This window comes from Hetaerina americana, unplaced genomic scaffold (assembly GCF_022747635.1).
Source record: "Hetaerina americana unplaced genomic scaffold, ioHetAmer1.1.p SCAF_2, whole genome shotgun sequence".
Lineage (NCBI taxonomy): Eukaryota > Metazoa > Arthropoda > Insecta > Odonata > Calopterygidae > Hetaerina > Hetaerina americana.
In genome coordinates, this window is record NW_027286763.1 from 36,032,362 (window position 1) to 36,047,063 (window position 14,702).

The 14,702-nt window shown below is 37.1% G+C and overlaps 1 protein-coding gene across 1 annotated transcript in view; it reads right to left on the reverse strand.

The window, feature by feature from the left end:
* Nucleotides 1–14,702, reverse strand: part of Dhc98D (Dynein heavy chain at 89D) — a 180,058-nt gene that overhangs the window by 107,890 nt on the left and 57,466 nt on the right. Inside the window, exons 24-27 of the mRNA XM_071585493.1 lie at nucleotides 14,460–14,599; nucleotides 11,502–11,697; nucleotides 5,845–6,078; nucleotides 93–319 (exon numbers count right to left, since the gene is read on the reverse strand). Coding sequence (XP_071441594.1) covers nucleotides 93–319; nucleotides 5,845–6,078; nucleotides 11,502–11,697; nucleotides 14,460–14,599 — 797 coding nt within the window. The remainder of the gene's footprint in view (nucleotides 1–92; nucleotides 320–5,844; nucleotides 6,079–11,501; nucleotides 11,698–14,459; nucleotides 14,600–14,702) is intronic.

A 14,702-nucleotide genomic window follows, 5' to 3' on the forward strand; every position in this document is an offset into this window, starting at 1 on the left:
ACCTGAAAATATTTAACCATATAAATGGCTGATAATAATTAATAGGTACAATTTACTACCTATGCATTTAATAATAGATAAAAATACAATACCTAGATTTTAATGTTTTCCCATAGTAAAATATGGCTTTCTTTGTGATGAAGCGATTTGCTGCACACATGGCACTCAAAACATCAGTCATCCAGTCTTCAACTTTTGGAGTAATTTTCACAAGATCCAAGAATTCCATTACTTCCCCTTCACAGGATATCATGGCTGCTGCAGCTACTCCTTCACTGTGCATTGTCACAAACCTCAGTTTTGCAATGTTATCAAACATCTAGTAAATAAATAGTAACACGACTGAATAAGTTGATGAATACCTTCATTTGCTTCATTCACTGTGATCATTTAGACAAAGATTTGTGACAGGTTAATAAAAGGATAGTAAAGGATGGTATTGAATAATGTTGAAGTCTGAGGTAGGTAGATTTCCATGAATCACAACCCAAGCAATATTTTGGCATAGTAGTCCTCAAATGGAGATACTGGAATGAATAATCTGATGACTTCTGCTAAAATGTTTGTTTGACCGGACTTTACAGCACATTAACTTTTTGATTAATTTTCTTAAGCCACTGAATATACTAATCTGAATTATTTCTGTTCAACAGTTCCTTTTTCCCCCAAACATATGGATGGGTTAACCATTGGTTAGCTGCAATTTTATTATGCATTTTCATGGACAATTTATAAAAATAATTATTCAATTCCAAATGTTACTTATTGAATGTAATTTATTATTTCCAAAATGTAGAGGAAATGATTTTTATATGAAAAGGAAGCCTCAGACAAAATGATGGATTCTTGGTCCTCCTCAACCATTCACTATTTCAATTGAGGTCCGAGCAGAAATTGGTGCAGAAATGTAAAATTTCTTATTTCACTGACAGATCATACTTTTATACAGAAGATTTCCCATCTTTCATACGAGTGTAAGAGCTGATATGGTTACCCCTAATGATTCAATCCACCTAAATACTGTACTCACAAGCTAGCAGCATTCCATTCAATGATTCCTCTTACTTCTATCCCTCAGGAGCAAGGAGAGAAGTAAGATGTAAGTAAAAATAGAACTTAATGGTTTCAAATGCATTTACACCAGGATAGGCTTCTCTTACCAATAAGTTACTTGATGTAAAATAAGTAGAGAAGCCGTATTTTTAATCTCCAACATTTTTATGACCATCCCTTATCAAGTGAAATAGGCCAAGGTACCAATTATAAAATTACTGCCTGACAAATAGTCTATATAATGAGGTTTGTCCAATAAATATGAGAACTGAGGCCATAAAAACTTTATTTTGCAAAATTGAGTTTATATCGATTTTGTCTCCTTCTAAGTACTCTCCATTCGTTGCGATGCACTTATTCCAACTTCTTTTCCACTGTTTAAAGTACCCTTGGAAGTCCTTGGCAGTTAGCCTATTTAGTGTTCTCATCGCTTCTTGCTTTATTATGTCCACATCTTCCCAGTGATGTCTCCTCACCACATTTTTGCATTTTGGGAATAAATTCAGTTCATCAGCTACATTCGGACAGTTTTTCAATGATCAGTAAGGACAAGGGACCACACTTGATCAATGTTGTCGTCAACACAGGTGGTTGAAGGTTGTCCCAGCCCTGCATCATCTGTGGTGTCTTGTTGGCCATCTTTAAAATGCTTAATCGACTTGAAAACTGATGTTTTCTTCAGAGCATTATCACCGTAAAGAGCTGTCACCATTTCATTAATTTCTTGATAACTTTTACTGCACTTCACCAAAAACTTAATTTTGATCCTTTGCTCTGTGATTTTGTCAATTTCCATTTTTGACAAACAGTTAAAACAAGGACAACAAAAACTAACATAACTGGCACCATACTCACAGCTCAACGATCTCTCAAGCACAGATGGCTCAATGGGCCTCAGGCAACTAGTACCGCTAGTGGGCTGGGCCACAGCATGGCTGCCAGATTGCACCAGTTCGCACATTTATTGCACAGACCATGTATACACAGATGCACTCTTTCCTCTATACTAGTGTCTAGACCAACTTGCAAAGATTTTACATAACGTTAGGCACATTGGATGATGAATTATTAGGGCTGGGAGATGGACCTACAAAGTATTAAGGTCTGGATGGATCGACTGGTCTGGAGAAAAAGTTTTTTTTATGATGATGATCCATGTAATCCCAGTAGGCACTGGTGATATTCAAGGTTTTCAGTTAGCTGGTTTGAAATTCATTTTCAAGCTTCAAATATTTGAGTTGGTAGCATGCTTTTCCACGCATTGGTGTATTGAAAGATGATTTCTGAGGCTTGAAGTAGATTTTGATGCACCGCATATCAAACATTATACATTTAGCATGCCTAAAACATATATTAAAGTCTGTATTGTCAACATCAATCATTTAATTCCTAAAATAACTGAAGTCATCACACATTTATGTGGCAACTTTAAAAGCACAAGAAATGAAAATTTAATTCAAGATAATGGTAAAATCGACCTTAAAACTTAATCACATCCACAACACAGCTGAACTATTGATAATCCAGACTCCAGCATAATCAGGACAGAGTACGCTGTATAGTGCAGGTGGCTAATTAAGGGATTCTGACAGACAGCACTGCAACACTCTGACAAAAATATAATTTGCTTGCAATTTCCTACTAATGCAGCTGAAAATAGCCATCATATTTTAATAGTACATCAGTATTCTAGGCGTTGACTTGAAATTAGGAATTAACTATTGCTACATGAAAAATAATTATTCACATGTTCATCTAAACGCCACAAATTTTTTAGACATGTTTATTTGGAATAGATGGATTATTCTATCTACATAATTTCAAAATGTTAATAACTTAATGACTTTTGGATCTCCTGACAGAAACACTAAAGCAACAGTTGACTACAGCATTTTGGGAAAGTGCAGGTAAAAGTGAACATGTAACTTTGGGTATCGGAAAGGTGGAATTTGAGAAATAAGATGTCACAACACGCATTTGTTTTGAATTTGGCATCACTTTAAAAGGTATTTGATAGTTTCTGGCACAACTTAGAGTAAGTTCATGATCATTAAATGAAGATTACAATTTTTTTACTGTTCTTTATTTTGGTATCTTCTTTATTTTAAAAAAACCAAAAACACAGAAATCAACCCGAAGGTCAGTTTGGTAGGTGATGGTAGAGTTCACCCAGTACTAAGCCCGACAGCATGTGAAATTCACACATCTAAGGGGGCCAGTTCCTTTCCTTGTGCCAGTTATGGTTTCCCAGGAATATCTAGTACCTGAAAAATCACATAGCTTGGGTGGAGCTGCAGGTGCCCAGAGACTTGCCCGGGAATCAAACCCGGGACCCTCCGGTCAGTAGTCCAACACTCTACCCCCTGGACTACCCACCTTCTTTATTTTAGTAACAAAATAAAGATCATTGGAAAAATACATTTTGTTCTTCATTTAATGATCACTTTACAAACTTCTGATACAAAAAAGAAGACTCAAATGAATATATTTGCTCTTAGGTTTGAATTCAATTTACAGAAAATGGACATACAGGTTCAGTTAATAGGTACAGATAAAATTATCAGAAAATGAAAGATAGAAAGAGGCAGACCGCAGGTGGTACGTGGATAAATGATCACATGGTGTAAAATAATCACATGGGTAATAATAAAAAAATTGCCAAATTCTTATTGGCAGAGAGCTTACTAAAAGTAGAGGTTGGTTATGGTAGTTTCAAAGGCAGGATAACATTTGTAATCAAACTGTCTTGAGTGCTGTTAGAGACTTTGATGAACTATTTATTAGAAAATTGATAGCGACGATGATTGAATATGATTTACAGTTATCTCAGATTTAAATGTGGAAGAAATGGGTCTGAATTGAAGACTTGCGGCAAAATTTGCAACCTCTATGAAGTGAACAAATTGAGTAGTTTCAGAAATAGAATACTGATTCTTAGAATACTTTAGATTACCTAATTTAGAATATTGATGTTTTATTGCTTTATGAAGTGACTTAAGTTTCCTGAATTAAAAATTGATAAAGAATGGATATCTAACCTTCTATGTGCTTGCATTAATTATAGCTACAAGTTGAAGAGTGTTGGAATGGGAAAATAATGGCATTCTCAAAGTCTGAGGATGATATGTACCTCTCAATACCTTAAAAAAAATTTAGCAGATGCATGGTTTCACAGAGTTATCAAAACAGACGTCTTTCATAATCATTTTGTTCCCAGTTATGAAATATCAATCAATGTTCTGAGAATTCCTAAGGGAGGAATAAAACTGATTTTTCATAAGTATTACCGACAAGTAAAAATTCCAAATCATTCCTTTCCATTAAAATGATCCCTCATTTAATATGAAAAATTGGGAAAAAGCACACTCAATCCAATACTCAATGGTGAACAACTGATTAATCTCATTAACTATGTTCATTAATAGAAGCATGAATATTATGTGTATAAGTGTGCTATGTAGGGTTACACGCGGTTAGGAAGGAATAATGCTGGTGATATCAGGTAGTACTGTTTATTGCGGCGACTTAGTACGAGTACAATAAGGAAGGTCCTCGATAAAGCGACGAACGGACTCGATGTGGACACTCCGGTGGACGCGCGCATACTACTTGTGCGGAGTCATTGCCGCCAGGCCATTCTGGTCATTGCCGCTCGGCCCTCTAGGGCAATTGCGGACAATTGAGAGTCGAGGCGCGAGCGTGTCGTCGGACAAGTGAGAGTCGAGGCACGAGCGCGTCGTCTGTCGCTACATGCTAGTTTCATTAAAATTAGTGAAATTCACATGCCACTTGTCAAATCATGTCACACATTAAATAAATTGGCTATGATATTCTTCAATATTTTAGAAATGCTAACAAAATATATGCATTAAAATATTTCAACAGCAGATGGTGACATTTAAGTATGTAACAGGACAGTAGCAGCCATGCATTGCACCATTACAACCAAAATTACAAAGGAAATCTAGTTTTTACTTAATAATTTCAAAGAAACTGCGGGAGATACCACAACAGTAACTTTTAACTGAGTCGTCTGCTAATGCACATTATAATGCGACAATATCAAACTATAAAATTCATTCACCCAGGCAAATAATTTTTACATTTTGAAATGGTGCAAGTTTCCTTAATATTAAAATGGGCGCATTTTACACTTGCACAGGTCTAATGTATCATATTGAGTAATTAGAAGCTATTAGTGATCAATGGAGCACAGAAAATAGTGAGGAAAATGGGGTCATTTTCAAATCCCCAGATAGTCCAGATAAGATCTAATCTGGACCATCCCCTGCCCTATATAATATGGATAGTCAGTGCTAACTGTATTTTGAAGTGCATTCACAATCATGACATCGGGTAATATCGTTCATGATTCCATAGTAGGAGACTGAAAATAATTACATTTTAAGGGAGTAAATTAAACAGATAAAATATTCTTTTCACTTTATCGATATAGCTAATGATAAACAGTAACTTGAGCAATGAATAAAATTGAAGAATATTTCCCATGGAATTGGCCATTAGTACTTTTGTGTCAGTCACATAGCACTAAGGACATGGGCTCAAATTTAAAATTCTTACAGTTGCTCCGGTTCCAAAGTAGTTATTTACTTCATGCCACCAGTTCTCAATAATGGTAATATGGACCAGTATCTGGTGACAACAAGAAATGTAAAACGGACCTGCTACATAATTAATAACATAGCTTAAGAGGCTAACTGTGAAATCAAAGTTTAATCTATCAGGCAATCCATAACCACAATTATAATATTAAATTACAATCATACTCACCTTCACCATATGTTCTTGAACACATTCATGATCACTGCTTCCAAGGATGGACAACAGCTCATCGTCAGATATAAAGAAGAAGCGAGGAAAAGCATTTCTCTTAACATCCAAGTAATCATTTAGTGACTTTTGAAGTTTTTCTAGATTGGCTGTGAGAGTTACAAGTTCCTCAAGTCGACCAACCGTCAGACAACAATCCTTCACATTCTTCTTCTTAGATGCATCAAGCATAATCTAAAAACAAATAAATTTTGCCGTTCAGAAACTTATTTTATCTCAACTACAAAGAAATTGAGTAAATCTCTATCACATATTATTAGGTTTTCTACCAATAAAGATATGTTTTGCATGGATACAACTACCAAATAAATATTTTGTTACACCTAACAAAGCACAATCCAGCAACCTACTCCACATCAAGTCCTTCTTCATCTGTATGTACTTCCTTCCTCCCTTCATCCCATCCAACATCCCCATCCTGTTCCTGCCCTTCCCTCATTTGCCTAGAATTATCCCCTCTATTACAGTTTTCAGCATCCCACTGCTGATCAATACGCCCTTCATCCATTTCTTAGGGTTTCCCCCAACATCCTTCTCCTTATCCACTATACCTAGTTCTTCATTTGTTTTCCTTTTGGTTCATTTAACCATCTCCATCTTTCTCCACACCCACATTTCAAAAGCCTCCAGTCTACGTCTATCCTCCTGCTGAAGTGCCCACGTTTCCACGCCGTACATAAATACGCTCCATATCAAAGTTTTAACAAGTCCTTTTTTAACATCCTTACTCAACGTCCCTCTCATCAACTCCCTCCTCCTTGTGAAAGCCTCTCTCCCAAGGGCAATTCTTCTCCTTACGTCCCTACTACTTTGACCGCTCGCTCTACTCGCTCATTAATATCTGCGGACCCCGATCGTCTTTACTTATCATGGTTTCATCTTTAACTAAGCCAGCTTCTAGTGGCTTGATAGAGTACTTCAATGTATTCTATCCATCTATTTCTAAAGTCGTCATCATCTATTGGTATTTTTTTCTTCTGGGGCTCGGGTGTTTTGCGATTTTGTTTTTTGGTGTATTTGAGGTTGTTTTGTGTATATATATATATATATATATATATATATATATATATATATATATATATATATATATATATATATTTATATATAAATATATATATATATTTATATATATATATATATATATATATATATATATATACATATACATATATATATACAGGGTTCGTCCGGAAAATAAGTGTACTGAGCTCAGGAAAAAAAATTTATTACACTTTTACATATCTTAAGCTAATATTCCTCAAAATAGGACCCTTGTGAGTCGATACACTTGTTCCAGCGGCGTTCCCATTCCTGGAACGCTCCCGCGAAGGCATCATCGGGAACCTCTCGAAGACACGTCGTCACGGCCTCTTTGACGGCGTCCAAAGTCCCGTATCGCGTTCCTTTCAAACTCCTCTTTATCTTCGGGAACAGAAAGAAGTCCGGTGGTGCCAAGTCCGGGCTGTAGGGCGGGTGCGGCAGCGTTGCCACGCCGTGCTTGGCCAAGAAGTCCGACACGACAAGCGCGGTGTGAGACGGCGCATTGTCGTGATGCAGCCGCCAGATGTTTTTGATCGCTGGCCGGACGCGGGCGACTCGTTTTCGAAGCCTGTCGAGCACTTGGACGTAAAATGCAGCATTTACAGTTTGTCGTTCAGGTACAAATTCGTAGTGGACGACTCCCCTTTTGTCAAAAAAGACAATGAGCATCGCCTTGATCCGAGATCTGCTCATGCGAGCTTTCTTTTGACGGGGTGATGATGGGGTGTGCCACTCCGCACTTTGTCTCTTCGACTCCGGGTCGTACTCAAAGATCCACGTCTCGTCAACCGAAACAACGTTCTCTAAAAAATGTGGATCATTTTTGCAGTGATCCGCAAGTTGTGTCGCGATTTCCAAACGATTGAGTCTTTGATCATCACTGAGCACTTTCGGCACCAACTTTGCACAAATTTTTCGCATCTGTAATTGCTCCCTAATAATCTCGTGCACTATTGTTTTTGGCACATTACACTGCTCTGCTATCATCCGAACACTAAGACGACGATCAGAGTTCAGTACATCGCGAACTTTTCGCACATTTTCGTCGGTGAGTGTCGTTGATGGGCGTCCAGGCCGTGGTTCGTCGTCGACCTCTTCTCTGCCCTCCACGAACATCTTGTGCCACCGAAAGATCATGTTTCTGGACATGGCTGACTCCCCGTAAGCCTGGTTAATCATACCGACAGTTTCGGTAGACGATTTTCCAAGCTTTACCGCAAATTTGATGGAATAACGCTGCTCCAAAAACTTCGGCATCGCGTTCCGTGACGTGGGTCGAGCGTGGAGGTTCGCGTTAACAGAGCTCCTCACTACACCACAGCTCAGAGCCGACTGCCTTTTTCAGCGTCGCTTGCCAATATACCCCCCTCCAATCGCAGCCCGTCAGAGCGGTGCTGGGCGCGCCTGGAGCGGCGGGAAAAAATCAGTACACTTATATTCCGGACGAACCCTGTATGTTGAACTACACCGGTGACAATAGACCACCCTGCCTTACACCTCTTCCGAACACTGCCTATCTGCACTCTCCATTCCCCACCCACACCTGAGCAGTCTGAAGCATGTACGGGTTGCGGATTAAACTACTGTCCCTCCAATCTACTGTATTCCTATTTCTATATCTACATAATACCCCGCAAGCCGCCCCAAGGGCGTGTGGCTTGGGGGGGTGTTAGGTCACCAACCGTAAAAAGGAACAATACCACATGCAAACAACAGCATGGAAAATTACACCCACAGCAGCGCACACACTCATGCAAAAATCCCTTCATCCAACATTCATGCAAACACATACCATAAATCAACAAACAACTGCACTCCAGGATGCAGCATGAAGGCCATCCAACAACACGCAAGCCAGGACACAACAAGCAAGAATGTAAAACTCCACCACCACATGAACATGCAACACAAAACACTCTACCCCCCACGGAGACAGTGAAAGGCAGGGAATGAGACCCAACGTTGCAGGTAGCAGGAATTTTCCCCCGCGGAGAGGGACGAGGGATTGAAAGGGAGACTTACAGATGAACAGAACACTAATGAGGTCATTCAGAAAGAATGGGTTATGATAACAAAAAACATTTTTCTACAATATTTTCTACAGTATGATCAAGAGCTTTTCCCAATTCCCTCCTTCAAATGCCTTTTCAAAATCTGTGAAATAAATCTACGCAAATACATCCTGATTGTATTCCACATTCCTCTCGATTAGTGATCTTATTACTGCAATGGCATCACGCGTGCCTCTCTACTTCCTAAACCTAAACTGATCATCCCCTAAGTAATCATTTACCTTGCTCTCTATCCTTTTGTTGATGATCCTGAGAACAACTTTAGCTGCGTGGGATATCAAACTAATTATCCTGTAGTCCTCCGATGATGTAGCATGTACCTTTTTTGGTATAGGAACTAAAACTGATCTCACAAAGTCTTCCGGCCATATTCCTTCCTCATGGATACTATGAATCAGCCCATATAGCCTCTTCCTCTCACATTTTCCTGAGCATTTCAGTAGTTCCGCAGGAATGTTATCCACCCGCACGGCCTTATTTAGTTTCATCTCCCTTAATGCCCTTTCTATCTCATTTTCGAGTATGCATGGACCTAGGCTATCTTCCTCTACATCATGTTCTTTTTCTATGTCTAACTTTGTTGGCCTAAGTTCTTTACCATACAGTTCTTCTATATAACCCTTCCATCTCTCTTGGATCTTTTCTATTTCAACTATTATCTTACCCAACTTATCTCTCACTGTTAGCACAGATCTTCCCTTCTTACTTCCTGATAGTAATTTAATCTTGCAATACAGTGCACCAATTTCATCCTTCTTCTGCAAACTTTCCATATCCTTGCACTGCGTCTTCCACCATGCTTCTTTTGCCTTATTTGTTGCCTGTCTAAAATCATTTTTTAACTCTTTGTACTTCCTGCTGCCTAGCTCTGTGTTTACAGTCTTCCATTTTCTTCTCTCATCTATCTTTCTAATCATCTCATCCGTGATCCATGGTTTCCTTGTCCTTTTCCCATTAATGGTTCCTATAGTTTTATTTTTGTCTTTTGATATCCCTTTTTCGATGTATTCCCATTTTTCTCTGATAGTACTCAGCTCTTTACCCTCATTCATGATTTTCTTTACAACCACCTTCCTTTTCAATCCATTTAATGCTTCTAGATTCCATATCCTAACCTGCCACCCCTATCTTATCTTTTTGAAATGGACGCTACACTTCATCGGTTTTCTTTTGCAAGTGTTTCATGAGATAACGACCGTGGAAGCCTTGCCTCTCCTGCTGCCGGACCGAGTCTCGTAGTTACCAGGACTCATATTCTCTATAGTGTCCATCGTTATACTTTTGGGAATGACAATTGAGGTGGTTTCCTGCTGCCTTCCTCAAAAGTGTTTTTAATGTGACACCATCACTCAATGGCCACCCCACAGGGGTCAGACAAATTTGCAGCCGCCTCACTGAGAAACAGATGCTGCATGGACTGCCTTTTGTCTGGCTCCTAACCTTCAACCTATTTAGCATGGCTGACCCCACCAGGAGCAATTATCATTACTCCCACCAGCAAAGCTCTAGGGGTCATGGGAACGCACAAGCCCTTCCACCATGCCATGTGAGGGTCTATCACATATACACTCAATTAATGTTCCAACAGCTTTATGGATAAAAATTGATTTTATCCTCTTTAGCCTGTCCAATGGTGAGAGTACACAGAGTAAATAAATGGGCATCCTACACAGGAAATAAAAAAGTGAAACCTCAAATTTACATTTTTGGAACCAGTAAAAAAAATGTTAAATCTAAGGTTATTTAAAATGCCTGGAGTAAAATATATTCCAAGTGCACTTTGGCAAGTTATATTTTACTTACCTCAAAGGATTATAATAAAATGATATACACAATTCTATAAGATAAAATCTACTTTTTAATTGAAACAGGTTCAATAAATGTAAAAGAAAGTTTTCATGCATGGAAAATTTTAGGTACATCTCTCTGTAAATATATAGAAATACAATAAAATTTACATGAAATGCCAACTATCATTATTTGAGATGGTGGAGGCCTATACTTTGTGGAAATCCATTTGCAATGCAAAAAGAAAGAATGCAACCTTTTTGATTCTTTCTTCATGCATTACAACTATCATTAGGTTATGACAGTGCCCTCAGCAATGAAACATCATACATACGGATGTATGTATGATGTGAAACATCATCAGCAGTAGTTTCCAACCACGGATGGATCCAAGGAAGGAATGAAGATGTGCTACTTTTTCATTGTCATTTGCAATGCTACATTACGGAAAAGATTAAAAAATCTCTCATATTTTGCACGGATTATCCACTTTCTAAATCTCCCAAATTATCAGTATAATAAGTATGTTCTTAGTTATTTCTTGGAAAGAGATGTTTTTCTTATCCACTGTTGCCTGAAGTGAAATGTAAGCATTCAACCTACTAGTAATCTCTCCAAATTCAAATTATTTTTGCAAAATTTCTAGCTCCTTCTAGATGTGAAATTATATTTTATAAACTTGGTCTATCAATTTACCTTGCGAAATGATGAGTCAATGTCATCAAAAGTTGCTGCTTCTTCAGGCATTTGTTGTCTGATATCTCCTCCAATGAATATTCCCTCAAGATACAACCACTTTGCCTGAGTCACCAGCCATTCATATAAGGTCTCACTCACCAACTGAAGATTTTTCTCCCATGTCTGAACAGATTTCAAAAAAGGTCCCACGAATCTAAAATAAAAAAAACAGAAATTAATTTGAAGACTGCAAATCAATTTTTCCAGGAACTTCTGAGTATATAATTTCCATCCAATATAAATAACTGTTTCCAGTATTAATCTTGATATACTTTTTAATATGAGGTGAATATTTTGAATCCGCGGTGACTTATCTCCCTTCAAGTCTGGGCAATATATTTTCCGGTGGCACTCTAATGAAAGAAATGTTGCTTAAAAGTGCAGCTTAAAAACTGAATACAGACATTATTGAAACATCAATTGTAAATAATTAATAGTATTAAGTGAAAATAACAGAAACACAATAATTACATAATTATTATCTCATTAATTAATTAATATTAATTGTGGAATTACAGTCTTTCTGTTATTTTTTCATTGGAAAAATTCCACCTGATAATGATTAAAACAGCATCAAATAGTACTGTTTCCTGGCCTAAAATCAGCAGCCACTGACTGCCTAATGCTTAAATCTTATAAGCTACACTCTCTGTTGATTGAGGTATCTAGTGACTAAAGTGGCAACTTAAAGAACACTAACTGATGCAACACCAAATTCAAAAACTACTAGCTATATGGGAGAGCATATGGCCTATCAGGATGTCACCATTATGTTTTAGGCCAGCAACTGGTCTGAGTAGGGGTATTTGTTTGAGCATTCACCAAACTGATTCATGGATTAGTTGGGTGTGCATTAGTGACCATAGTGAGTATTCAGCCATATGATCAATCCTGGCACAGTGTTGCTACAATGAAATGGGTATTTTACTCTACTAACGTGAAACGTAAAGGAGTGAAATATAAAAAGTAAACTGCTACAAAGCTCTTGCAAAGTACATGGATAACAACAAACTATTTTCTGCTTGGCCTTCTGCTGAATATTTATATAGGGAACATATTGTAATGGTGAAATATTGCAACACAATATTGTTCAGATTAGCATAAACTATTATTTTGAGTTATAAGAAAGAACTCACATGTTGCCTTCATTTTTCCAAGAACTTAACACACATTGAAATAATTGTTTTCAGTTAACTACATGCTTACTTAAATAAAATTATATTAGGACACAGAAATGTTTCCCAAAATAATGGCTAAAAAATCACCCTCTCATCTAATGCATGCATAGAATGTGAAACCGCTTTTCCTTTAATATGCCATATTGATATGAGGATATGTCTTAAATGCCATCAAATTTTCATACAAGGTGGGCAATGTAACAAATAATGTGCCTTCTAAGAACTGCTGGAGAAACTGCTACAGTAAATCAGCAATAAAGATAATACACCTGTAATATCATCAGTGGCAAAATGTATACCGATTCTGTTTAGTTATTCATTGTAAATTATTGCACAAACTTTAAAGATATGTGTATATTAATTGGAAAAAATACACCTATGGTCATATGTGACAGACCAGGATAGTTAGGGGCCATGTACCCAAGTCTTATAATTCTATCTACCCGAGACAGCTACCACCCTTCCACAGGCAGATAGTGATAAATGGAGAGCATGATAGCACAGGAGAGTGGGAACTTCAAGATTTCATGGACTCTGACATATGATCCACTTGAGATGGTCTTTTAGAGATTCCAGTAGTCCCAGGCATTAAATGCCCCTACCGCAAACCTGCATTATTTCGTAATATTTTGTGCAGCTCAGATTAGTCAGCCAGCGAATAACTTCTTAGATGATCATTTTTTAAACAATTATCATTAATTTAATAACCAATTATTTGCAAATACAAATTTTAATGAACTAATATCAATAACATAAGCATAAAAAACTTTGCCATGAACCTTGGAAAATTTGAGATAAAAATGAGATTGTCACATTTGTGGGACAGTGAGATTTTACATAAATTGTAGGTTCTGAAACTTAAAAGTTCTTCCTGCAAAGTGTTTGTTCCTAAATTCCAGTCAAGATCATAAATAAATTACAGTGGAACCTTGATATTACAATAATGCATGGAACCCACAAAATTGCTTGTTATATCAAGCTCACATTATTACCAATGGTAATTTAATGACCAAATGGCGACACATTTTCTTACCAGTCATTTTTGAGAAAGGAAATAGCAGAATATTCCTGTTTTATCTCCTTCATATAAACAACTTTAACATTATATGTTTAAATAATATTCTCTTCCGAGTAGAGTTAGACCTTAGCAACCAAGTCAAACTTCATCCTAATCCAATTTAGGGTCATCAGAACATATTCTGTCATTGATGTACTCACTTTGCCCTTCATTTGAGGCCCACTTATACTGGTGATATACCAGGTACTTAAACCCTTTTCCATCAGCTTATCTCTACTGACGAAATCAATTGAAAATTACATGTTCTATGATACCCAGAATTTAAATTTTGATCCATTTATGAGTTGCCATGATAGTGCTGCCATCAAACTGAAATTATGTCCCACAGAATAAAAATGAGCCATTAAAAGCAAATAAACCCATAAATTGCGAACATCAGCCTAAAATGATAAAAAATAAGTGCATCTTGCCATAAAATGAGGATGATAATAAACAATTCTCAAACAAATGCACAATTTGATCACTTGGTGATCACTCGTAATAATGAATGACCACTTGGGTGTCATGTGAATTTCTCTCTATTACCAATTTATTTTATATTAAATCATAGGTTCTCTTCCTCCTAAATTTAGCTTTCACTAAATGTAAACTTATGTAATGTGTGCATTTTAAGTGAATTTAAATTCTCAGTGTATTCTACAAGTAAATGTAAATACTTACTCTGATGACGCCATACTTTGTAAATTGACAGCATTATCTTCCAAAATTGGCAGTATTTCATCAACACTTCCAAGAATAAAACCTCTATCAATTTCTCCCTTTTCGTGCTTGATTATGCTGAATTCCAATACAGTCCAAACCTAGACAGATTAAAAGAAAAGTTACAAGATGATGAAAGATCAAAGTCGCTTTGCCAAATGATATATATGAACCATGCTTTCTGTCTATTTACAAGCAAATTTT